Genomic DNA, 27,914 nt, shown 5'->3' with positions numbered 1-27,914 from the left:
ATATATATCTGTGTTGGAAGTGAGTATGTTTTGGAATCAAAAATAGCCCATGTCCCTTAATGCATGATCCCTGGGAAATGGAAAAATTAAAGACCATTTCAACTAGGACCTTCTCCCCATATATGGGGAACATAGAAACAATAGCATGTTAGGGGGGAAAGGATGTTAGAAATGTTATGGTCCAAATTATCCATTTTATACATATTTTTAAAAAGAACAAAAAACCGTAAATGATGTTCATGGCAATCTGTGGACATTTAATGTGCTGAGCAAGAACGTTCCTTCCAACTGACTTCTTGTTGCTCTACCCCAATATAATTCATGTAATTCATTTTGAAGATTCTTTATCACTATAAACAGTCAATTCAATTCAACAAACATTTATTAAATGCCTATTAAGTGCATGGCACCTTTGGTAGGCACTGGAAATACAAAAATAAAAATGAAACAGTTTCTGCCCTCAAGGAGCTTACATTCTACTGGGGAATTCAACATATAAATGGATAAATTTAGTGCAAGGGAGAGCTCACTAACATGAGAGGAGGGAGAAAGAGAGAGTAGGTAAGTCTCAACACAGGAGCTCAATCTGAGCTGAGCCTTGAAAGAAGCTAGGGAATCTACTAGGTGGAGGGGAGGAAAAAAGACATTCCAGGCATGGGGAACAAGCCCGCACAAAGGCACGAAGATCAGAGATCTGGAATGTAGCATGCACAAAGGAGAATACTATGAAATCAATCTGGAAAGGGGAAGTCAAATTGTGGATGACTTTAAATAACAAACACAGGAATTTCTGTCTTATCTCGAGCGACAAAGTTAGTTTTGGAAGGTTCTTTAGCAAAGGAACGACATGGTCAGACCTATGTCTTAGAATATTAATTTGGCAATTTGTAGTAGATTGTAAAGGGGAAAGATCAATTCAGAAGCTGTGATAATAGTCTGTGCTAGAGGTGATGAGGGTTGTCTTAATGGAAGGGAGGGAAAAGATGCAAGAAATTTCCTCTTTTATTCATCTTCATTAGTGGATAAGAGAGAGAAGAACTTGGCAACTGATTAGATGTAGGGGAGTTAAGGAAGAGAAGGAGTCAGGGAAGACTCCAAAGTTGTAAACCTGTGTGACTGGAAAGATAATGGTATCCTTTTAGGAGAATTTGGAAGGATATTGAGTTAAGTGGTTTTGTTTTGAATATGCTATAGTCAAAATGCTGATGGGACATACAAATGGAGATGTCCAATAGCTCGTTAACTAGAGGAACTAGAGGTCAGGTGGGAAATTTGGGCTGGAAATACACATCTGGGCCCTGGGCATAAAGGAGAAAACAAAAATTACATTTGCTTAGGAAAGGGACAAGAGACTATGTAGAGAGGAAGAGAGAAGGGACTGTTACATGGCACAGTGGATAGTGCAAAGCCAGCTTTAGACACTTAACACTTACTAGCTGTGTGACTCTGGGTAAGTCACTAACCCCAATTACCTCTCAAAAATACAAAAACAAAGAGAGGAATTACTTGGGGAAGTGGGGGAGTCTGACAGTTCAACAGATTTTTCTGTTGAGAAGTCAGATAAAATGATGACTGAGAGAGGGCTGTTTGATTTAGCAGGGGACACTGAGACTCCAGGCCTGAGACATGTGGGTAGGTGTGGGAATGGAAACAATAAATATGGATGGATAACTCTTTCCAGAAGTCTAACTATGAAGTGGAGGAGGACAGAATGATAGCATGTATGGATGTGACAGGTCAAATGTAGGTGAAATCTTGGGGATCAGGATGCAGTTTTCTTAGCTATCTAATGAAGATGAATTAAAAAACACCCACCTCCCAGCTGCTCACAGTTTAAACTCTTGGTTGTTGCTAGGAAATTGAATGTTGTCTTTGAAGTTTTGGGAATTTGTCCAGATTTTCATCCAAATGTACCCCACAGCCTGCTTCATTCAGCTTTGGGACTGAGAAAAGCAATAGTTTGAGAAAAAGTCTGAAATAACGGACCACAAAAACTCAGAAGGGGTTGAAGAGCAAAAGAATGAATGCTCACATAGAATGTCTTTGTCAGTTTGGGAACTTGTTAATGGAAGCAAGTGATTGAGCTTATAAGGTCAATTTTGCTGGGTAGTTTAGAAGACTGTGGCTTGCAAAAAGTGTCAGAAAAAATGTTGTTGTCTCTATTTAACACTGCCAGTGCCTTCTTTGCCTTGATCCCTGTTCTTCTGTTCTGCCTTAACTTTAAGGACAGAAAATTTTAGGGATAATGGGAGCAACAGCTTTCTAGAGCTAAAAATGAAAGTGTTCACTCACCAATCCAATTACCTACTAATAGGCAATAAAGAGAGGCAAAATGTACTTCTTTAGGAAGCTCTGGGGGTGTGTGTGTATGTGTGTGTGTGTGTGCATGCACACGTGTAATGGGTAAGACCAAGGAAGCGACTGGGATTATTCTCCCACCATAGAGCCTTGTGGTGGTGGAGAGTGTGGTTTACTGATGGCCTTTGGGTCTTACTTAGTACTTGCTGACACCATACCCACTGCTCAATTACAACTGAAACTAAGGTGAAAGAAATAAAACACAACCATAATCTACATATGGGGATATTTGATAAATGTACAAAGACGACTTATGAGTCTCTATTTTTAACTGAAAAAAAGTTGACTGGCTGGGGAGAGAAGAAAGTTGAAAACAGAGATAGGGGTTTAAGAATACAGATCTGCAAAAGTCACAGAATAGCCTAGGTCTGAAGAATATAGAACAAGATGATATGAAAAGTGATGGCATGGAAATGGGCGTGGCTGCAAAGATGCTTTCAGCTCAGGGTCCTTTTGGAGACCTGGGAAGAAAGGGGCATTCTTTAGTCTCAGATTGCACTTGGGATGGTGAGGAGAGGTGGGGATGGATACACAATCTCATTATGAACTACCGAATAAAAGGAAAAGTCATTTGTCGCTTCCACCCATGGTGTTTTCTGGCTGCAGCACATGCACCTCCTAATTTGAAGCAATAATATTGAAATCAGAGAAAGGAAATGAACATTCTAAATGCAAACTAGATTAGAAACAAATGGGAAGAAATTATTAAATTGGTTGCTAAAGCCGTTGGGGCAATCTAATCATCTTAGATCAAAAAAGAATTAGAGAGTGAGAAGTAGATCAAGAATCCAGAGTCAAAACTGATCACTGACATAAGGACACATGCTGTTCTCCAAAATCATCTACAACTCCCCTTGTGGATCCAAATGGGAGTGTCTAGAAGAATATTGGTTTCATGAGGCAAGTAAACAACATTAACCTGGGTAGTCATGTGAAGGAAGCCCTAGACTTGCAAAATACTTTTATAGAAAAGAAAAATAACACTTATAAAAAGTATCTTTATGTGTACCATATGGCCTTGGCTAGGTTTATGATTTTTTTTAAACCATTAATGGATCTGAGCAATACAATTTACTTAATATCCATAAAATACAGTCAACATAAATTTGTAAGGTAAATAAATGAACCTCAAAAAACTAGGAAGTGACTAAAATTATTTTAAAATACTATCTTACAGTTAAATTAATGCATCTTAACAAAATAAAACATTTCCCCCTAGAACTTGTAGACAAAAAAGGTAATTATCCATCCGTTCCTGAAGTTTTGAGGATTTTCAGTCTATTTGGTGCATAATAGTTATCAAAAGAATGGAAGGGAATTAGACAAAAGTATTTGGTGGATTTGAATTAATGGGCCAAGCAAGTTTTTTCCCCTTGGCTTCCCTGTCAAATGTGTCATATATTGAGTCTTTGGTTACAGTTTTGGCCGCGACAGGGAAATCTGAAATGCCAACATAATTTTTTTTGGCCACCCTGGAACTGGTTGTGATAGTATAGGCGTTGCTTCGGTAGCATTTCATTGAAGACATACAAAAAGTTTCCTTCATGCCTCTCCTGAAGTTGGCGTTATAAATGGAATATAAGGTAGGCTTGGAAGCTGAGGAGCTGAATGATATCCAAGTGATCACTGTGAAAACCAAGGAACTTTTCCTATAGTCTCTTTCATGGGGGTGCCATAACTGGACCACATGAAAAGGAAGCCAAGAGAGCAGAAATATTAGATTCAACATCAGGAACATTTTTATAGTTTTCACTTTTGTCCTTGGAACGATGTTCATCGTCCTCTTCACTGTCCGACTGTCGATGCCTATCCTCCAAATATATTTAATGACTTTCTGATAGAAAATGATGATGAAGAAGGATGGAATCACAAAACCCACCAGAAAGTGAATAATACTGTAGATGGTCCCATCCCAAGAATGAGGGAGGAAAAAATTACAATGATGATCCCAACTGGAGCCGTAGAAAAAGAATATAGGGGACAGAAAGGCTGCATCAAAGATCCAAGACGCTGCAATCATTTTCTTGGCTTTTTCCCTGGACACCTTGAAGCTCAGAGGATAGACTATAGTATAGAACCTGTCTATGCAGATGGAAAGGAGGACATAAATCTGCACCCCTGGTGTGAGGTGTTGAAAGTATCTCACTAGTTTACACATGACGTTACCCATGGTCCACCTACCAGATGTAAACTGTAGCAGAACAAAAGGAGCACTGGCCACACTGATGAGGAGATCAGCACATGCTAATGAAACCACAAAGTAGTTGGTGGTGGACTGAGTCCTCCTGCTCCTATGGATGACTAAACAAACCAGGGCATTTCCAAAGACAGAAAACAACCACAGAATCCCAAAAATCACACTGATGGCGGCGATTTCTCCCGGCAGTGGCTCATAGGCTAAGTTGGTACCATTTCTTTCCAGTTTGTGCTCCTTGTATAATTCTGTCATGTCACGACCTATCAGAGGCATAGATGTCTTAGGGTGGCTGTTGTTCTGAAGTGGCCCCAGTGCTGTTGGGATGACCAGAGGAAGTTTGTTGTCATCCACTGCATGACCAAGACCCATGTCCATTCTCTCTCCCTCAACTCTGAATAAGAGAAGAAAGAAGCCTGTTGTTAAAATAGAGACATATGTCTTGACTATTAATGATAGCAATTTACAGTAATAAAAAAGTCTGGCAATAAGGTGATTCAGGCCAGTTCCAATATTCTTGTGATGGAGAGAGCCATCTGCACCCAGAGAAAGGACTGTGGGGACTAAATGTGAACCACAATATAGTATTTTTACCTTTTTTGCTGTTTACTTGCTTTTTGTTTTCTTTCTCATTTTTTTTCCTTTTTGATCAGATTTTTCTTGTGCAGCATGATAATTGTAGAAATATGTACAGAAGAATTTCACATGTTTAATGTATATTGGATTACTTGCTGTCTAGGGGAGAAGGGGGGGGAAAGGCAGGGAGAAAAAAAATTTGGAACACAAGGTTTTACAAGAGTGAATGTTGAAAACTATCTTTGCATGTAATTTGAAAATAAAAAATCTATTATTTAAAAAAATAAAAATGTTTGGTTAGCTGCTATTACTCTGTGAACAACAATACTTTATGTTGGTTGGTTGCTAGGCTAAAATTGGGTGAAAATGACAACAATATAGGAGAAACTTCCTCCAACTGAGAGCTGATATGAAGACCCTGCTCTGTTCTCCTACACTCAGCCGCCTTGTTAGCTTTTTAGCCATCCTGATGCATGTTCATTCACATGTGGGCCTGACATTGTTGCTGTTTGTTCTTCATTCCTGAAGAGGACCAATGACATCATGAGAGTGATGTCTTGACTAGGGATGGGAAGAGAGGTTTCCAAGAAATGGAATTTCTCTTTATTTCCTTTTCATGGGAATTTTTGGGTCAGAGCCTTGACAGCGAAAAAAAATCAAACCAAAACAAAAATGAACTAGCTGTATAGTGAGGGCATTTTCATGATCTGAGAAGGGACAGAAATTCTGGGCAAGTATATGTAACATTCTTGAATGTCCTAACATGGAAGCATTGTGGTGGTAAAAAGAGAAAACTTAGGCAGATGGAATTATGCAAATGTCACTGTGGAAAAATGCAAGAGCAATCAGAGCATCTGGCAACCAAAAAGCACTATGTCCTTAATTGTTGAAATATTCTAGATATGAGAAGCTCACAGTTTGGCTGAGGTATTGAATATATGAAAGAGAATCCTAAGAAATAAAGCTAGAAAGCTAGATTGTAAATAAAATGTAAGCTTCTTGAGGGAAGGTCTAGCCTATGTTTCTTTATACTCCAGTACCCTTCAGCTCCCTACATATAGGAGCCATTCTCTCTCTCTCTCTCTCTCTCTCTCTCTCTCTCTCTCTCTCTCTCTCTCTCTCTCTCTCTCTCTCTCTCTCTCTCTCTCTCTCTCTCTCTCTCTCTCTCTCTCTCTCTCTCTCTCTCTCTCTCTCTCTCTATATATATATATATATATTTTTTTTTTTTTTGCTGAGGCAGTTGGAGTGAAGTGATTTGCCCAGAGTCACACAACTAGGAAGTGTCTGACACTTAAGTGTTTGAGGCTACATTTGAACTCAGGTCCTCCTGACTTCAGGACTGGTGCTCTATCCACTGCAACACCTAGTTGCCCCTCAATAAATGTTTTTTGAATTGAATTGGAGAGTAGATTGGGGCCAAATTATTGAAGGGCCTTGGATGTCAGGATCAAATATTGATACATTGACCCAAAAGGCCACTGTAGTCCAAAGATAAACATAGACCAATACCATGCATATTGATTAATGGCATTATTTTGAAGGAAAACAATAATACTTTACTGTGTAAAGTACAAAATATACTTTGTTTTATTTTTCTCCTGGAGAAGTAAAGACTGGGTAATTTATCATAAAACTCCAGAATCTAAGAGGTAAATGAGGACATCTAATCCAATTAATAAGTGAATAGGTCAGCTCCTGACAGTATCCTAACAAGTGATCCTTTGCTTGAAGAACTCTAGCAATGGTGAAACTACCTATTTCACTTTTTAACAAACCTATTAAGATTTTCATCAAGCCAAAATCTGCCTCCCTTCTTCAATCAATTCCTGCTTGCCTCACTTCTCCAGATTTAAGAAAAACTATTGTGATCTCTAATCCAAATCATAGCCCTTCAGATATTTCAAGAATTGTTTAATATCATTCTTCTAAATGTTTTCTTCTCTAGGTTAAATATCCTTTAATTATGGATCAAACTTTCTGTGACATTCTGAGAGGCAGCCTACAAGATAGATAGAGTTGGACCTGGACTCAAATCTTGCCTTCATTTTTTACTAATTATATGACCATATGCAAATTATTTAATGCCTCTGAACCTCAGTTTCTTCATTTATAAAAAGGGGATAAAAAAGGACTTTCTGTCAAGATGACTGCCTGAGTAGAGGCAGACCACAAGGCTCCCACATATTTATTCTAGCAAAAACCTGAGATTCACACTAAGTAATGATTAAGAAATCCAATGAAAATAACAGTAAATTATTTCTTTCACCCTAGCACCCACACAAAAGCTCATCTAGAAACCCATAGATATTATAAAAGGTCGTTATCAGCAAAGTCAGTACTCATAAAGGCAAAGAAGGGTGTAGCTTCTCAATATAGCTTACAAGGCATTTAACCTGGAGGCAGCAAAACAAGGGATGGTCCCATGGTCCAAGTCATTATAAACCCATAGTGGAAGCCCTTGAAAATTCTGGGGAATCGCATAAATTTAGAAAGATATATTTATGTGGGTAATTGGAATGAGCTGGATGATGATGCAAGATTAAAAGGAGAAAAGAAACAAGTGTCTCATGAGAGCCTAATGAATTCAAAAGTTATTAAGGGAATCCTGAAAATCAGTCTGTCCTGAGTTTTAAGAGGAGAGAGACAGGAGATTCAAAAGGAATCTGCATTCTGCAATTGGTAAATGGTCAAGAGATATGAATAAACAATTTTCAGGTGAAGAGATCCGAGCTATTAATAACTATATAAAAACAATGCTCAAAATCACTGATAATTAAAGAAATGCAAATTCAAACAACACTAAGGTTATCACCTTACACTCCTCGGATTGAGTAAGTTGACCAAAAAAAAGGAGGGGGGGAGGAAACGACAAATGCAAAAAGGGGATATAGGAAAATAAGTATATTAATGCATTGTTGGTAGAATTGTAAAATGGTCCAACCATTTTGAAAAGCAGTTGGGAATCATGTCCCCAAAGCTATTAATTAGCAATGACCTAAGGCCTAAGGGCTATAAAACTACCTATTTTTTACTACCTATTTTTTCACCCACCATATCACTTCTAGGTCTGTACCTCAAAGAAATAAGAAAAGGATATACAGAAATGCTCCATTTTGATATTAAAATTTAGAATAAAACTTTTTAGAACAAATAAAATGAGAACAATACTACATATAGGTACTATCTACTTTACAGGATGGTTATATCAGATAAATAAAACACACACATATACGTATACATACACATGTGTGCTCATAGTGATTTGCAAATCTTTAATGATTTAACTGACTTGTATAACAATACTTTAAGGTTTGCAACTTTACCTATATTATCTCATTTGATACTCAATAACTGTGAGAGATTTTTATTACCATTTCAGAGATGAGGAAACTGAGGCAGAGAAACTTGCATTAATATATCTATTTTCCTACATTCCCTTTAGCATTTGTCATTTTCCTTTTTTTTTTTTTTTTGACCAACATGCCCAATCTGATGGCAATGAGGTGACAACCTCAATTTGCATTTCTTTATCAGAGATTTTGAGCATTATTTTCATTTAACTGTTAATAATTTGGATCTCTTCCTCTGATAACTATGTATTCATATCCTTTAGCCATTTATCATAATGCAGATTCCTTTTAAATCTCTTGTCTCTTTCTCCTCTTAAACTCAGGACAGACACTATTTATACACTGATCCTGCTTTTTCTTTTTGATTCCCTTAATAACTTTTGAATTTATTAGGCTCTGGTGAGATAATTGTTTCTTTTCTTCTTGTAATCTTAATTAAGTATCTGAGGCAGAATTCAAATTCAGATATTCCAACTCCAAATCCACTCTATTCACTGTGCCCAACTGACCCAACTATCTTATTATTATTATGAATGATTTAAAATCCCACCCATATACATTCCAGTTTTTCTTTTAACATTTCTTTTCTTTTCTTTTTTCTTTTTGCAAGGCAACTGGGTTAAGTAACTTGCTAGTATTAACTGTCTGAAGCTGGCTTTGAACTCAGGTCCTCCTAACTTCAGGGTTGGTTTTCTATCCATTGCACCATTTAGCTGCCCCTATATTACAGCTTTTCAATGTTTTTGCTGGATGTGGGGTCTGGAGCAGAATACGTAACTCTAGAGAAAAGATCTAGAGAAAGACCAAAACAGAGAGAATGAGAGAGACAGAGACAGAAATAGAGAGACAGAGACAGAGATGCAGAGAGATAGAGAGACTCACAGAGAGAGACAGAGAGAAATGACTTTAAGGTTTATCTTGTCCAACTCCTTCATTTACTGATAAAAAAAAAATGATTCTCAGAAAGGATGAATGGTATGCAAAATGTCATCTAGCCAGTAATTGATAGTTAGGTTTTAGGTCCCCTGATTCCAAACCAGTGTTATTTCAACTGTAACTTATTGTCCCTACAGTAAAGACTTAAGTTGTAGTACCTTTTGTGATTATCATGTCATCCAAGTGACTCATATTTGACTTCCCAATTCACTGAAAATTCTGGATTTCCATTCCACAGAAACTATTGTCTCAACACCCCTCCACAGAGGTGCATGATTGGTTTTTTTTTTATGTAAAACAACTGGGGTTAAGTGACTTACTCAGGGTCATACAGCTAAGAAGTATTAAATTCTGAGGCCAAATTTAAACTGAGTTCCTCCTGATTCCAAAATACCATCTAGCTGCCCCTTCTAGTTAATGTTTAAAATCCAGATTTGAAATTTTAAATTTATTTCTATTAAATTTTACCATTTTAAATTAGCATCATTTTAACCCATCAAGATATTTGGGATGCTGATTAGCTAGCTTCTCTTCCCTGTTTAGCTTTAAATATCCAGAAATTTCATCAATTATGCCTAATATTCATGTCATTCAATGAAAATATCCATCATTGAATGGAAAAAAGTCAAAACAGGGCTCCATGGAATTCCATTAGAGTCCTTCAAAGAAGTTGATATGAATCCATTAATTACCATTCTTTGAGTCCAGTCATTGAACCAATTCCAAATCCACCAGACAATATGATAATTTATCCCACACTTTTCCATCTTGTTCTCAAAGATGTCATGAAAAACTTCTTCAAATGCCATGTTGAAATCCAGGTATACTATGCCTATAGAATTTTCTTGATCTTCCCATCTAGTAATCCTGTTTAAAAAGAAAGAGAAAGAAAGAAAGAAAGAAAGAAAGAAAGAAAGAAAGAAAGAAAGAAAGAAAGAAAGAAAGAAAGAAAGAAAGAAAGAAAGAAAGAAAGAAAGAAAGAAAGAAAGAAAGAAAGAAAAGAAAGAAAGAAAGAAGGAAGGAAGGAAGGAAGGAAGGAAGGAAGGAAGGAAGGAAGGAAGGAAGGAAGGAGAAAGAGAGAGAGAGAGAAAGAAAGAAAAAGAAAGAAAGAAAGAAAGAAAGAAAGAAAGAAAGAAAGAAAGAAAGAAAGAAAGAAAGAAAGAAAGAAAGAAAGAAAGAAAGAAAGAAAGAAAGAAAGAAAGAAAGAAAGAAAGAAAGAAAGAAGAAAGAAGGAAGGAAGGAAGGAAGGAAGGAAGGAAGGAAGGAAGGAAGGAAGGAAGGAAGGAAGGAAGGAAGGAAGGAAGAGAAAGAAGGAAAGAAGGAAGGAAGGAAGGAAGGAAGGAAGGAAGGAAGGAAGGAAGGAAGGAAGGAAGGAAGGAAGGAAAGGAAGGAAAGGAAGGAAGGAAGGAAGGAAGGAAGGAAGGAAGAAAGAAAGAAAGAAAGAAAGAAAGAAAGAAAGAAAGAAAGAAAGAAAGAAAGAAAGAAAGAAAGAAAGAAAGAAAGAAAGAAAGAAAGAAAGAAAGAAAGAAAGAAAGGAAGAAAGAAAGAGAAAGAAAGAAAGAAAGAAAGAAAGAAAGAAAGAAAGAAAGGAAGGAAGAAAGAAAGAGAAAGAAAGAAAGAAAGAAAGAAAGAAAGAAAGAAAGAAAGAAAGAAAGAAAGAAAGAAAGAAAGAAAGAAAGAAAGAAAGAAAGAAAGAAAATGAAGTTAGTCTGATATGATTTACTGGTTTTTCAATACTTCCCTTTCTATGTGTTTACAATATGTCCTTATAAAATACATTTTATTGTATTCAAATCTTAGCTTTTTAAAGAATCAAAGCTTATAGAATGCTGGATCTAGAGTCAGGAAGACCAAATTTAAATCCAATCTCAGATACTTACTAGCAGTGTGATCCTGGGTAAGTCTCCTTAATTCTGATTCAGTTTACTCAACAGCAAATTGAGGACAATAGAAGGATCAAATGATATACTATTTGTAAAAACACTTACCATAGTGCTTGGCCACAGTAAAAACTTAACAGATGTATGTTCCTTTCCTTTCCTTATATAGCTTGAAAAATCTATTATCTTTCCTCTTTTGAAAACCTAGATAACCCTTTCCCATCTTTAGTTCTAGAGCATCACTTTAAAATTTTCTAGACATTTCCTAATCATGAGTCACCTTTTGTTGGAATAAATCTCATGAGATGTGTTCTCACAGAATTGTGGCATCTCAGACTGGAAGGCACCTCAGAGACCATTTAGTCTCGTGCAAACCTGGAGAAACCTCTATATAAAATGAACTGGTCCTCCAACCTGAAGGTCTCCAATTAGGGAGAATCTCCTTTCACTTAAGTAAGCTTATTCCACTTGTGGATAATGCTAATAATATATCCTTTGCTTTATGTAATACTTGGAGGACTTTCCCTTAACTTAGAGTGCATCCCCCCAGACTAGGCTACCCTCAGTTTCACACTCTCTGTGAAACTCACTAAACACATAGTTGAGAACTCCTAATCATTCTGTACATAATCATAAGTCAGCAAGGTCAGCGAGGTGGTTCAGAAGACTTGGAGTTGGGAAGACTCATATCTCTGAGTTCAATTCCAGCCTCAGACACTTACTAGCTATGTTATTTTAGGCATATTTTAATTTTTTTCTCTATATTTTCTCTGAGGGAAGATAAGAGAAGGAAGGAAATGACAAACCACTCCACTATCTTTGCCAAGAAAATCCCAAATGGGATCACAAAGAGACACGGAGCAGCTAGGTAGCGCAATGAACAGAGCACCAGCCCTGAAGTTAGAAGTTCCTGAGTTCAAATCTAGTCAGACACTTAACACTTCTTAGCTGTATGACCCTAGGCAAGTCACTTAACCCCAATTGCCTCAGCAAAAAAACCAAACCAAACCAACCCCCCCAAAAAAAATACAGTCAGACATGATGAAAAATGACTGAACAACAACAACAAAAAAATACATAGAAAGAATACAGAATTCATTGAAAATAAAGACATTTAATGAAATAACAGTAAGAAAAGTATTTTCCTCATAAACTTAGGGTTTGTGTGTGTGTGTGTGTGTGTGTGTGTGTGCATACACATACACAAATATATGTATAGACACATAGTTATGTGTGTATGGTGTGCATATATGTATGTATGTACACACATATAGAGAGGTATGTTTATAGATGTATTTGAGATGTATATGTGTGTATATGTATATATGTACACACACACTCACATATTCTCTCAAGTATGTACAATTAAGGAAGAATGGATGCAACAGATCCAATACAAAGATAAGCAATTCATGTCTCTCATCCTGAAGACCTCTCAGTATCTTCTAGTGATCTCATCACGCTAATTCCTAAGAGGCTTGTTCCCTCTGTTCCTTTACCTTTACATTCAACAGGACATTCATCAACTCTTTATTCTTCCATCACCTTCTCAAATAACAAAGTACAGAACTAGGAGCAGTTTGTATGATTTCTTTAGTGAGTACTGGCATTAACAAATGTTTGTAAAAAGTATAAACAAAACCTTAAAGAACAGAAAAACTTTGTAACAGGAGTTCACTCTCTGGAAGAGAAAGCAAGAAAAAGAGGGGGATTAGAGAGGGAAAAGCATTCATTATCCCCTTTCTCAATAAAACGAAGCATTGCATTGTTGTAATCATATATTTTGTTTTTCTCTTTCTGTTTACTTTATTTTATATCAGTTTATTAAGATCAACCTGTCCTTTTTCTTTTTTTAAATAATAGCTTTTTATTTTTCAAAATATGAGGAAATATAGTTTTCAACATTCATCTTTGCAAAATCTTGTATTCCATAGTTTTGTTCTTCCCTCTTCTAATCAACAAGGAATCAAACATAGGTTAAACATGTGCATTTCTTCTAAACATATTTCCACATTTATTTATGCTGCATAAGAAAAACCAGATCAAAAAGTGGGAAAAAATGAGACAAAAAAAGCAAGCATCCAAAACAATCCCAATAGACATTGGACAGAAAATGCCATCTGCATCCAGAAAAAGAACTAAGGAGACTGAATGTAAATCAACAGATGCTATGTTAGCTTCTTTTTTCTGCTTTTTTTTTTAATCTGCCTCATGGTTTTTCCCTTTTGCTTTGTTTTTCTCTCTACCAACATGATTCATAAAGCAATGAGTGTTAAAAATAAATTTAAAAAAGAAAGAAAAACAAGCAAGCAAGCAACAACAAGAAAGTTGAAAATACGATGTTGTGACCCACTTTAGGTCCTCATGTCCTTTCTTTCTACATGCAGATGGCTATCTCCATCACAAGACTATTGGAATTTAGCCCATGCTTTTCTGTGTCATATTCATTGTTTCTCACAACATAATCTATTATATTTATGTACCACAATTTGTTTAGCCATCATCCAAAAGTTATCTATTTTGTTTCTATTTCTTTGCTATTATAAAAAGTATCATTATAACTATATTGTTGCATATGAGACCTTTCCTTTTATCATGACCTCTCTTATGTTATATGCCTCCCAGTGGAAACTCTAGGCCAAGAGATGGGACATTAATTCCAAATTACTTTCCAGAGTGGTTGCTCCAATTCTTAGCTCCACCAATAGTGTATTAGAGGGACCTTCCCCTACCACCCCTATAATGTTGAACATTCTCTGTTTTTGTTCTTTGCCAATTTATTGGATATAAGATAAAACCTAGAAGTTGTTTTTAATTTGTATTTTTTAAATAATAAGTAAATTTTTACTTATATTTTTTGTTTCCTAAAATTTCCCCTGTATTCCTCTCCTTCCTAAAAAGTCCTCTCTTTTAAAAATTCTCTGTAATAAAAGATTTTAAAAATAATAGTGTTTTATTTTTCAAAATACATGCAAGGATAATTTTCATCATTCACCCCTGCAAAACATTGTGTTCAAAATGTTTCTCTCTCCTCTCCCCCCCCCGACAGCATATAATCTAATATATAAGTGCAACTCTTCTATACCTATTTCCACATTTATCATACTGCACAAGAAATATCAGATCAAAAGGGAAAAATAAGAAAAAAAACCAAGCAAGTAAATAACAAAACAATAACAAAAAGGTGAAAATACTATGTTGTGATACACGTTCAGTCTCTTTCTAGATGCAGATAGCTCTCTTCATCACAAGTTTATTGGAGGAGGCAGCTAGATGACGCAGTGGACAGAGCACAAGCCTTGAATTCAGGAGGACCCGAGTTCAAATCTGGTCTCAGACACGTAACACTTCCTAGCTGTGTGACCCTGGGCAAGTCACTTAACCCCAGCCTTTGGGGGGGAGGGGAAACAAAACAAGTTTATTGGAATTGGTTTGAATCACCTGATCATTGAAAAGAGCCAAGTCCATCACAGTTGATCATCACATAATCTTGTTGCTACTGTGTACAACGTTTTCTTGGTTCTACTCATTTCATATAAGTCTCTTCAGGCCTTTCTGAAATCATCCTGCTGATCATTTCTTATAGAAAAATAATATTTCATAACATTCATATATCATAACTTATTCAGCCATTCCCCAACTGATAGACATCCAATCAGCTTCCAGTTTTCTTGCCACTACAAAAAGGGCTGCCACAAACATTTTTACACATGTGAGTCCCTTTCCCTTCCTTAAGATCTCTTTAGGATACAGGCCCAATAGAAATGTGGCTGGATCAAAGGGTATGCACAGTTTGATAACTCTCTGGGCATAGTTCCAAATTGTTCTCCAGAATGGTTAAATCAATTCACAATTCCACCAACAATGTATTAATGTCCCAATTTTCCCACATCCCCTTCAACAAGATTTTTTTTAAAAAAGAAAAAAAGAGAAAAAAATCAGCAAAATTGACCATCAAAAATGTTACAATATATGTAATATTCTAATACTGTGCATTACTCACTCCCACAACTGTGAAAGAAAATGGGGGGAGGTAACTTCTCATAGCTCTTCTATGAGCTGAGTTTGTTTTTTGTAATTTTGCAACTCTTTTTAAAAAATTATACTATCGAGGGGCAGCTAGGTGGCGCAGTGGATAGAGCACCAGCCCTGAATTCAGGAAGACCTGAGTTCAAATGTAATCTCAGACACTTAACAGTTAATACTTCCTAGCTGTGTGACCCTGGGCAAGTCACTTAACCCCAGCCCCAGGAAAAAATAAAATAAAATAAAATAAAATAAAATTATACTGTCAAACAGTCATTGGGTATATTATTTCCTTGATTTTGCTTATTTCATCTTGTAAATCTTTCCATGCTTCTCTGCATTCGCCATATTTGTTGTTTTGTACAGCATAGTGATATTTCATGACATTCACATACCACAATTTATTTAGTCATTACTCAATTGATGAGTATCTATTTTATTTCCAATTCTTTACTATCATAAAAAGTGGTACTATATTTTTATGCATTTAGGGATTTTCTTTTTATTAATGATTTCCTTAGAGCATAAACATTGTAGTGGATCTCAAAGGGTATGAATATTTTAATCACTTTATTTACACAATTCCAAATTGCTTTCCCAAATTATTGTATTAGTTCATAGCTCTATCAAGATGAACTAATGTGACTATCTTTTCACAGTCCCTCTCAACATTGTTTTATATATATATATATATATATATATATATATATATATATATATATATATATTTAATTTTTGTGAATTTTCTGGTTGTAAGATTTTTTTAAAAAACTCAGGGTTGTATTTCTTTTACTAATAGAGATTTGTATCATTTTTTGAATGATTTTTAATAGTTTGTAATTATTTTGAGAACTGTTTGTTCATATCCTTTGATCCATTTTTATTTTTTGAGAAATGGCTTTGGGTCTTTCCTTCTGTATGTCTGTCTGTCTCATACACATATATACAAACACACATGCGTACACAATTATATACATGTTTATTGTCTATATCTTGTCAAAGGTATTTGATATATAAACTTTTTCTCCCAGTTAATAACTTTCCTTTTTACTCAGATGTATTAATTTTGTTTCTGCAAAACATTTTTCATTAATTAATAAGCATTTAGTAAATGTTTATTATAGTCAGGTGAGGATTCAAAGAAAAAGCAAAAACCATTCCCTTCCCTAAAGGACTTTATAGGAAAAATAGCATATACATAAATGGGGCAAACAAGATAATTACAAATAGGTGGATGATACCTTAGAGAAGGTACTAGCAGCTACAGAGTCCAAAAAAACTACATTTTGGAGGAAATGATTCTAGATATGGGTTTTAAAAGAAGCCTAGGATTCTAAGAGGTAGAAGTGAGAGCTTTCCAGGAATCAGGGACAAAATATAAAGGAATGAAAATCTGAGATGGAGTGCTGTGTGAGCAATCGTAAATAGTATTTAGTATTTTTTAGTATATTTTAGTATAATATATATAAATATATAAAATTATTAAAAATATAAACATAATTAAATTATTATTTAGTATTAGTATATTAAATCTAGTATTTAATAGTATAATAGGATAATTATATACCAGCAGTTGAAATTATCTGTTGATTCTTTTGTGATATCTTCTTTTGGTTAAGAACCTAGACACTAATGAGTTGTTGCTGGAGTTGTAAACTGATCCAACCATTTTGGAGAGTAATTTGGAACTATGCCCAAAGGACAATATCTTTTGATTCAGCAATACCACTACCAGATCTGTATCCCAAAAAGCCAAAAAGACTCTATATATTTGTGGCAGCTTTTTTAGGTGGCAAAGAATTGGGAATTAAGGGAATGTCCATTAATTGGAGAATAATTGAACAAGTTGTGGTATGTGAATGAAATAGAATACTGTTGTTCTATAACAATGAGCTGGTGGAGTTCAGAAAAACTTGGAAAGATTTACATGAACTGATGCAAAGTGAAATGAGAAGAATTAAGAGAATATTGGTACACTGTATTAGCAATATTATATGATGATCAATTATAATTGATTTCTTCTCAGCAATACAATGATCCAAGACACTTCCAAAAGACTCATAATGAAAAATGCTATCCATATCCAGAGAAAGAACTGACGGAGTCTAAATGCAAATTGAACTTTTGTGTGCGTATTTCCTTCTGTGGTGTCTTTTTTTGAGACATGACGAATGCAAGAATATGTTGATTGCACATATATATAATCTATTTTAGATTGCTTGTCTGGGGGAAGAGTAGAGGAAAGGAAGGAGAAAAATTTATTCATCAAAATTATAATTTTTCATTGCATAGTAATATTCTATTACATTCATGCACTACAATTTATTTAATCCATTTATTTATTTAATCCTAATCAATGGGCATCTACTTCTCCCCTCAATTCTTTGGTATCACAAAAAGTGCTGCTATAAATATATTGGTGTATATAGGGATTTCTCCCCCCCCCCCCCATGAATAGCTTTCTTGGATTATAAACCCAGTAATAGAATCTCAGGGTCAATAAGTATGGACATTTTAGTTACTTTGTATAGTTACACATTTCTTTCCCAAATGGTTGCCATTTCCTTCTCCTGCTCACTTTTACAGATGAGGAACTGAGTCTAGCTGCTTCCATTCCCCTTCTATAGTGCCTCTAAGTACAATATCTTAATATCCTACTCAATTCTAATGGAACTATTGCAAATGCTTAATCCTTCAATTGTTATTCTACCGACAGGATTTTTTGCAATATGTGATTAGCAAATACAATACTATTTTGAATTTTAAACTGGAGAAAGGATTGTATAATTTGGTTCTAAAATTAAAAAAACTAGAAGCCATTTCACACTTTATTGCCCATAGTACCAAAAAAGCCTCCACCTAATAAAATTTTCAAAATGGAATTGATTTGGGAAAAAAGTAATAGAATAATGAAATTTGAACATGTAACATTCATGGAGATACAAGGAGAAATTAATGATTAGGTCTAAATTTGGGGAAGAGATTTAGGGCAGTAGAACAGATCAGTAGAACTACTGATCTACTAATCAGTAGATTAGTTCAATGATGAAACACATTTGCAACATTCACATTCCTTATATCACCGATTTCTTTCTTCACTATACAGAGGAAGATAAGGAGGAACAAAAAGATGGGATAAGATCATAGGATTAAAGGAAATACACAATTAACAACCCTAACTGTGGATTCATTTATAAAGTGAAAGAGAAAAACAAAATGGTTGAGAAAAGAAAGAAAATACACTGAAAATTTAGAGTTACAGAGTTAAAATAAAGGACTGGAATAGAATTTCATCTCAAGCAAACTTTAAAAATGAAGGGAAATAATCAATATTTTAGACAAGCAACACTAAAAATAGACATGATTAAAAGAAGATAAACAGGGAAACTACATTGTGCTTAGAGGTACCATAGAAGGAGAATGGGAGCAGCTAGACTCATTTCCTCATCTGTAAAAATGAGCAGGAGAAGGAATTGGCAACTATTTGGGAAATAAATATGTAAATATGCAAACAAAGTAACTAAAATATCCATATTAATTGATCCCGAGATTCTATTACTGGGTATATATGCCAAGGAAACCACTGATAAGGAGGGGAAGGAAATCCCTACATACACCAAAATATTTATAGCAATTTTTTATACTGAAAATTTGGGAGGGGAAGTAATTGCCCATCGATTGGGGAATTGATTAAATAAAATATGGTACAAGAATGTAATAGAATATTACTATCAATGAAAAATTATAATTTTGATGAATACAGAAAAATACGGAAAAATCTTCCTGAACTGATATAATAAAGCAAGTAGAACCAGGAAAAAAAATGTACATGATAAGTATAATGTAACTGGAAGAACACCCATATACATAGAAGAAATATCAAAAGTATCAGTCAAAAATTATAAAAAACAATTGTGGTTCAAAAAGAGGACACTCCCTATCCATATATTCAGGGAGGTGGGAGGTGGGAGGTCCACATGTTTCACATGTTTTCAGACTTTTTTAATATATTGATTGATTATTGATTTTTCTTCTTTTTCTCTTAAAAAATCCTATTTGTAACACATATAAAATGTATGGGATTACCTGTCATCGGGGGGGAGGGAGTGGAGGGAGGGAGGGGATAATTTGGAAAAAATGAATAAAAAAATTTAAAATAAAAAAAAATCCAATTTGTTACTTGGGGTGGCTCTCTTAGAAAGAGAAGAGAATGAGGAAAATAGGATGACATAAAAACAAAAGTCAGCAATAATAGTTTATTTAAAAAGGGAGAAAATAGTTGGAGACCTCAGTGTAATGTACCAATGTAGGAAAATCTAACAAAAAGATAAGCACAAAAGAAATTAAGTACCTGCATAAAGTTTTAGGGAAAAGTTAGATACAATAAATCTTTGCCAACTGCTGAATGAGAACAAAAAGAACAAGCATATTTCTCAGTTGTGTTTGATGCCTTTAAAAAAATTGACTATGCACTAGAGCATTAAAAAGTTCATAATCAAATTCAGAACAGAGGGAATATATACTTCTTAATCATAAAGCAATAAAAATTATATTAAATAAGGCATCTTTAAATAAAATCTTAGAGCTTAATTGAATAATTCAATATCAAATAAATAATAGAAATAATAGATATTTTCCCAAAAGAAAATGGCAACAATAAAGCAACATGAAAAAAAAAAAACCTTTGGGAATTAGGCAAAGAAGTTTTTAGGAGAACATATACACTACTAAATACTTTCATCAAGAATAGAGAAAGAATAGCTCAACTACTCTTTGAAAGAAATCATATAATTTCAGTGAAGCTGAGATTCAAAAGAGAAGGGAATAAGTACTTCCACTTTCAATTCACAAATGCTATGGAGATATACTGAAATGGAACCTTTGTGGCTAAAATTTTCATAAGCTGGAAAATTTATAAGTAGAGATTATAATATATCAGTAAATTGATCTCTATACCTATGAAAGATAAGCCCTTGAGGCAAAAGTAAGGCAAGGCTCAGGAAAAGGGAATTTTTGTCATCAGTGCTAATCATCTTCCCCTAAAACTTGATAGTAGGAAATCTGCTTCCCACATAAAATGCTACATAAAGGGACACCTATGTCACTATCCCTCATATTCTTCTTTACAATATAATTCCTTCAGGTTGTGTTTTACTTACTATTCTTATTTTGGGTTTCTGGATTTGATATAAGTTGCAGTTTGTTCATATCCACCATACACTTCCTTATTGTATTCTGTATGATACTTATTTTTAGTTCCTAGGAAGCAGCACTATTTCAAGTTTTACGACATAGCAACACCAAGAAAATGTTAAAATTGAAAACACAGATTTTTGCTTTCATGGACAGTTCTAGGTCAGTAAAAGGGCCTTACAATTTCCCAAAGCAATCTAGTGCTCTATCTTCTGTTCAGTTCCTCGGTTCAGCTTATTTTCATTTGTACTATTTGTCCTAGAAATGCATTTTGTTGGACAAGCTGTATACACTATGCATCTAAACACATGTCAGAAACTGGGCAATACACATTTTTCATCCGTTTCATTGATGTTTTGATAGATGTGTCAGATTCCATTGAGTAATCAAGGATGTCTTCCAGGAGGCTCTGCAATATTCTGGGGCTTTGTGCAAAACACTTCTGAAAATTCTGGGAAAATATCCATCATATAATAATCAATATAATATATGATAACTCATCCCTTTTGGGTTAAGGTATTAATACATTGCAATTCAGTGCTATCTTGAAGAGAAAGCATATTAAATTATTATTATATACAAGCTGAGATAACTGGGTCATCTCATGTGGAAAAACAGAAACAGAGCAGTACCACTTTGATGGAAGGTATTGGAATATTTTTTTATGTGTAGATTTTTGTGGCAAACAGTGGAAGTTGGAGTTGTATATCTAGACAATCAAGGTCTGCATAAAAAGTCTGTCAGAAGGGAAGGGCAGAGGAAAGTACCTAAAATATTCTGCAGAAGTAAAGAAAAGGAACCCTGCAGAATTGAACATTTTGTCAAGAGCAATTTCTGGCAAAACCTTATCTATCTCTGAGATTCTCAGCACTAACTTTCCCCTCCTGAACCTGAAAAAGCTTTATTCACACATATTCTTATACTCGAGGAGATTTGGATATTTAAAGATTCTTTCTAACTTTAAATGAACAGTGAATAGAATACTGGACCTAAAGTCAAAAAGAATGAGTTCAAATCCAGCTCCAAACAGCATAAGTTGTAGGACCCTATGCAAGTCATTTTATCTCAGTATGCCTCAATTTCCTCTGTTGTAAAATGGGGCTAATATTAGCACCTACCTTCCTGGGTTGTGGTAAGGATCAAATGAGACAGTATCTGTAAAGTGATGTGCAACTCTTAAAGCTATGTTAAACTTAGTTATTCATGTATTTGATTTCTTAAATTTGATTAGTCACTGTTGATTTTCAAATGGCTCAAATGAGCAATAGCAATCAATAATTTTCTTTTGAGTGGAAAACACACTCCATATTCTGCTCATCTTAAATGGTACTTAATAAGGTCCTTTTATAAATAATGAACAGGATGATGAGCACATGTTCATCGTTTTATAGTCCATGCAAGGTCACTAAGGGCTGGGTTTGTATTCAGAGGAGAGAAAAGGCATATTGTTAGGTTTTTACTGACTCCTCAATTCAGGAAACTTAGGGACATCTGTTATTCCACCCTAACCTCCTATGTAATGATCATTTATCTCTCACTCACCCACAGATACATCTGTTTTGGCATGCTAGCAGAGGTATATGTGACATATTGAAGATCTGAAAAAACATGATCACACCCGCCCACCATGTACCATCATGTACATGTTGATCTAGAGAGGCAACACTGGAATAAGAATAAAAGCTGGTTGGAGCTTCTAGGTAGAAGGCAAGGAATGATGGCATGAATATTGCCAAGGACTTCAATTCAAAACTGCTCCTGATGTCTCTTTCTGCATAACCTTGGGCCAGTCCCAACTTCTTTGGACAGAACCTTCCTTAATTTAAAAATGAGGAGGTAGAATTAGATGACATCTGAAATCCAACTGTAAGCTCAGTATCCCAGAAAAGGTAGCTGTTAGCCTTTTAAATCAAAAAGGAAAGGGCTCTACAATTTAAATCATCAAAAGAATCATATGGAATAGGAAAATTCCACATTATTATTTACAATTTGTCTTAAAGAACCATAGCAGCACAATGCAGTAGAGTATTTGAGTCAGAGCATCTGAGTTTGAATCTTAGCTTGATTACTATTTTCCCTTAAAAATTTTTGGTTTAAATACCTACATATTTACATAGGAACATATATATATATATATATATATATATATATATATATATATATATATATATATATGTGTGTGTGTGTGTGTGTGTGTGTGTGTGTGTGTGTGTGTGTGTGTGTGTAAAATAAAAAATTCAACATGCATGGTTTTTCCACTGGAAAAACCATTCTGCTTGACTGCTTTCCTCTAAATCTCCTGTTTGTTTATGTATATTTTCAAACATTTCATTTATGTTCTCTCCTTCCTCCATCCCTTCCTTCTTTTCCACTATCCTTCCTTCTTTCTCTCTTTTCCTTTTCTTCCTTCCCTTCTTTCTTTCTTCCATCTTTCCCTCATTCTTTTCGTACCTTTCTTTTTTTCTCTCCTTCCCTTTTTCCTTCCTTATCTCACTCCTTCTTCCTCTCCTTTCTTTCCTCCTTCCTCTTTTCCTTTCTTCTATCCTTCTCTTAGTTCTTCCATGACCCACTCTTTCCTTCCTTCTCCCATTCCTTTCCTTCCCTTTCTTCCCTTACTTCCCTCCATTCCATTATATGTTTACCTTTGCTATATATACTTTGAAGTAAATATTCCTTTGTAAAAACTATATGATTGTTAGTGGTTAAATGGAACTGGAGTGCAGAGAAATCCTACAAATGGAAGTGAACACTAAAAAGAGAGAGGGTTAGAGCTAATTGCAGAGCTTAGACATTGCCAACCCCACTTAAGAGTACTAAAGAATTCTAGGGGAGGGGTAAAATGTCACTTACCTGTACTTCAGACAATAGGAGCCAGAGTAGCCACTGTTACATATATAATATATTAAGTAAAGATATAGCCCAATCATCTATTGCCTATGTCTATCACTATTCTAGATACCATCAAAGATTTAAAATAAATATGAAACTTAACTCTCTGTCTTCAGAGAATTTGCAATCTAGGTGGGGAGACAAGATCATTACAGGGAATAATATAAGACAATATAGAACAAGTAAAAGTAATGAATTGTGTGTTGTAGAGATACATACACATCTTTTTTTATGAAACAGCTTCAACTTCTGTACTATATTACACCTAGAAGATTGTAGGTGGTTGTCAACGGTTCCCAGACAGAACTTGGATCCTTATATTTTCAGTTTCATCCTCTTGCTTCTATCTATCTTCTATGCCTTAGGCCCTCTGTTTCCCTTACTGAACTTTGTGTACTGTTTGGCAGTTAGTAAATTGCAAGTCCAACTCATGTAAAGCTTGGAACTTTACAGAGAAACTAGAGGGTGAGGAGGAATCGAGGGACTTTGGAAAAAGAGAGTGAGGAGGGGAGAGAATGGCCATGGGAAGAAGAGGTCTGAAAACAATCGACAATAATAGGCAAAATGTAAAAATATCCCAAGTTTTATGTAGTTCCTATATTAGTTTCCCTTTCAAAGCCAAGAACTTCCTTTATTTTTAGCATTGTTATATTTGCTACAAAGTATCACCTTTAAATTTTATTATTATTATTTTTAGGATTTTGATTTTAGGGATAGAAGAAACTAAACCAGATTATCACTGTGCTAAGAATATATTAAAATCTCCCATGTAAAGCTACAGTGAAAAGCTTTATGTAGAAGGCCAGGGGAAACATGATCCTATTGGCATATTGGTTAAATATGAATCAGTTGGCCAAGAAAATGTCCAATATTATTCCCAGCTTGGAATTAGGCAGTGGCAAGATAAGACAGTGATAAGACAATCAAAGGGGGCTGTTCTCTTGCATTTGTTTTATTTTAAAATGCCTATACTACATTTTAAAGAGAGTTGTAGAGATTTAAAAAGCAGAGACTTTGGAAACTTACAACACAGAGGTAATACTCTGTGTGTTTATGTATGTGTGTGTACACACATGTATATGTATACAAGATAAAGGAACAGGGAGAATTCTTAGAGGATTATAGCATGAAAAGATTTTAGAGTTGCGATCGAGAAATAAGAATGGTATATATGTATTCATATGCATGTGCACACACAGAGGATCATAAGATCAACCAAGTACATGGACAAAGGTAATTGGATACTACAGCTTAAAGGAATCATAGGTAAAGTCCTCTTTAGTTCATTGTATTAATAACCTTTTTAGTTCTAAGTGCTTAGAGCTACCAGTTTAACCTGTAGATGCCAAAAAGAAAAAAAAGAAGGGTAAAAGAAAAATGAGATGAAGAGGAAGAGAGAAGAAGGAAGAAAAGGAGAAAGGGAGGAAAGGAGGGACGGGAGAAAGAAGGGAGAAAGAGACAGAGAAAAAAAAGACAGGAAGAGGCAGAGACAGACACAGGGATAGAGACACACAGAAAAAAAGACATAGAGAGTCACAGAGACACAGGGCAGGGGGAAGTATGGTAGAAAATGGTGGTGTTAATCTTTGTCTTCCCTACTGTATATTACCTTGCTTTCCCTCCAAACCTCACTCTATTTCCAACCTATTTCTTGGATGAGGGAGAATTCATTTCAAGAAGAGAGAGAAATACCTTTCCTTCTACACAGATGAGTTGAGGAGGGAATATGAGACCTAATGATTAATTTTCACTGAAAGGATTTTGCCCATAAGCCAAGATAATTTGCCCCCCCTGGAGATAATTTGAGAAGTACCAAAAGGCCATCTTACACAAAACTATCCTGATGCAAGAAATTACCAGAATTAAAAACGAATCTTTAACTTGGCTACTCTGACCAATACAAAGATCCAAAACAATTCCAAAAGTCTCATGATGAAAAAATGATATTCAACTCCAGAGAGAGAGAGAACTGCTATAATCTGAATGTAAAATAATTTTGTCTCTTTATTTTTTCATGCTTTTAAAAATATGTCCAATGTTTTGCATGATTTCATATGTATAGTTGATACTGTTTTGCTTGCCTTTTCAGTGGGCAGGGGAGGGGATGGGCGGGAAATAATTTGGAACTCAAAATTTAAAAAATAATAAATAATAAATTTAAACTTAAAAAATAATTCTTTAAAGATTTAAATAGTATAGAGGTACCAGGATGACATGATGGGAAGGGCAATGAATTAACAATCTAGAATTCTGCATTTTAGTTCTACCTCTGTCACTGTGTCTTTCATAAAGCCATTTAATCTCTCTAGCCCAAAGATTTCTTATCTGTAAAATGAGAGGGCTGGGTATGATGATTTCCATGTTCCTTTACAACTCTGAAATTCTTTGACTCATAGGACATTTTAAATGAGTTAAGGCACTGTTATCTAGGATGTGTAGCACAGTCACTAGAAAACCTTAATAGGGATTAGTGTATTTAATAGATTTATCCCACCACTGCTATCCCAAATAAATGAAATAACCAAGGGAAAAAAGAACAAGTTGAACATAATTTGTTGGAGAATGGAGAAGTAAAAAATTGGTCCATGTTTGTTGAGAACTGAATGAAGTCCTCTGTGACCTGGCTCTAGGTAACTAGCATATCATCATCATCATCATCATCATCATCATCATCATCATCATCATCATCATCAAAAGCATCATCATTATCATCATCATCATAAGTAGGAGTAGGAGAAGGAGTAATTCATATTGATATAATTCACTTGATGCTTTCCTTATAACACCCCTGTGAGATAGGTAGGGCAAATGCTGTTTTCTCCATTTCCTAGATGAGGAAAACACATTCCAAAAGTTTAAGTAACTCACTCATTCTAAGTAGTATGTGAATATTAGAATCAAGATTCAAACTCAGGTCTTCTAATTCAAAACCCAATATTCTCTCCATTAAACTGGAAATAAGACTGGAGTAAGACCACCAAAGGAAGGACAGAGATGTGAAGCCAAATTTTATAGTTAAATTCCCTTTTCATTTGTTTCTACATACCCCAGAGAGCTGAAATACTTTCTGTAACTTACTCATTAGCTATTACGTGGCCCTCCATTCTTGGTTAGACTATTTCTAATTGTAATTAGAATTATAATAATCAGGCATTTATAATTATTAATATAATCAAAAATGAGGAAGAAAAGACTTATTTTATGCACAGAATTCAAGGAGTTTTCTGAAAAGCAGATATTTGGTACTCGGCAAGTATAATAAGGGTTTGCTGCTTATAGGCACTTACATATTCTGTTCTACAAGACAAGCATGTCCACAAGTATCAGCAAACTGACAAAATATCTTTCTGCATAGCCCACTAGAATTTTCATGAAGTCATAAGTTATAAGATTCTTAATTTCTTAATCTGTAAGATTACTAGTTTAGGCTAGGATCTCTTTCAATGCTATTGAAATCATCCAAATGTAGTGAAACAAGGTTGCCCACTATCACCATTACTATTCAATATAGTACTAGAAACGCTAGCCTCGTCAATAAGAGCCAAGAAAGAGATTCAAGGAATTAGAGTAGGAAATGAGGAAATCAAACTATCACTCTTTGCAGATGACATGATGGTATACTTAGAGATCCCCAAAGACTCTGCTAAAAAGCTATTAGAAATAATTCAGAATTTTAGCAAAGTTGCAGGATACAAAATAAATCCACATAAATCCTCAGCATTTTTATACATTACCAACACAATCCAACAGCAAGAGATACAAAGAGAAATTCCATTCAAAATAACGGTAGACAGTATAAAATATTTGGGAATATATCTACCAAAGGAAAGTTAGGAATTATATGAGCAAAATTACAAAACACTTGCCACAAAAATAAAGTCAGATTTAAATAATTGGAAAGACATTAAGTGCTCTTGGACAGGCCAAACAAATATAATTAAGATGACAATACTTCCTAAACTAATCTATTTATTTAGTGCTATACCAATCAGACTTCCAAGAAACTATTTTAATGACCTAGAAAAAATAACAACAGAATTCATATGGAACAACAAAAGGTCAAGAATTTCCAGGGAAGTAATGAAAAAAAAATTAAGTGAAGGTGGTCTAAGTGTACCTGATCTAGAACTATATTATAAAGAAACAGTCACCAAAACCGTTTGGTATTGGCTAAGAAATAGACTAGTTGATCAGTGGCATAGGTTAGGTTCACAGGGCAAGATAGTGAATAAAAATAGCAATCTAGTGTTTGACAAACCCAAAGATCCCAACTTTTGGGATAAGAATTCATTATTTGACAAAAACTGCTGGGAAAACTGGAAATTAGTATGGCAGAAACTAGGCATGGATCCACATTTAACACCACATACTAAGATTAGATCAAAATGGGTCCAAGATTTACGCATAAAGAATGAAATCATAAATAAATTGGAGGAACATGGGATGGTTTACCTCTCAGACTTGTGGAGGAGGAAGGAGTTTGTGTCCAAGGGAGAACTAGAGACCATTATT

The 27,914-nt window shown here is 34.9% G+C and overlaps 1 protein-coding gene across 12 annotated transcripts in view; it reads right to left on the bottom strand.

Moving 5' to 3' along the window:
• The window catches only part of GPR19 (G protein-coupled receptor 19), an 86,074-nt gene that overhangs the window by 10,897 nt on the left and 47,263 nt on the right, over positions 1-27,914 (bottom strand). For 8 of the 12 annotated variants that reach the window (XM_074269140.1, XM_074269142.1, XM_074269146.1 and 5 more), the window contains 2 exons: positions 10,107-10,281; positions 365-4,946 (listed from right to left, as the gene is read on the bottom strand). In XM_074269140.1, coding sequence (XP_074125241.1) covers positions 3,677-4,930 — 1,254 coding nt within the window. In that variant the 5' untranslated portion in view covers positions 4,931-4,946; positions 10,107-10,281 and the 3' untranslated portion in view covers positions 365-3,676. Of the gene's footprint in view, positions 1-364; positions 4,947-5,146; positions 5,288-10,106; positions 10,282-27,914 lie in introns of those variants that run through there. The other 4 variants (XM_074269147.1, XM_074269145.1, XM_074269143.1 and 1 more) reach the window with 3 other exon arrangements.

The sequence above is a fragment of the Sminthopsis crassicaudata genome, chromosome 5 (assembly GCF_048593235.1).
Source record: "Sminthopsis crassicaudata isolate SCR6 chromosome 5, ASM4859323v1, whole genome shotgun sequence".
Lineage (NCBI taxonomy): Eukaryota > Metazoa > Chordata > Mammalia > Dasyuromorphia > Dasyuridae > Sminthopsis > Sminthopsis crassicaudata.
The sequence above is the reverse complement of the archived record's forward strand: the minus strand, read 5'-3'. Positions and strand labels throughout refer to the sequence as shown.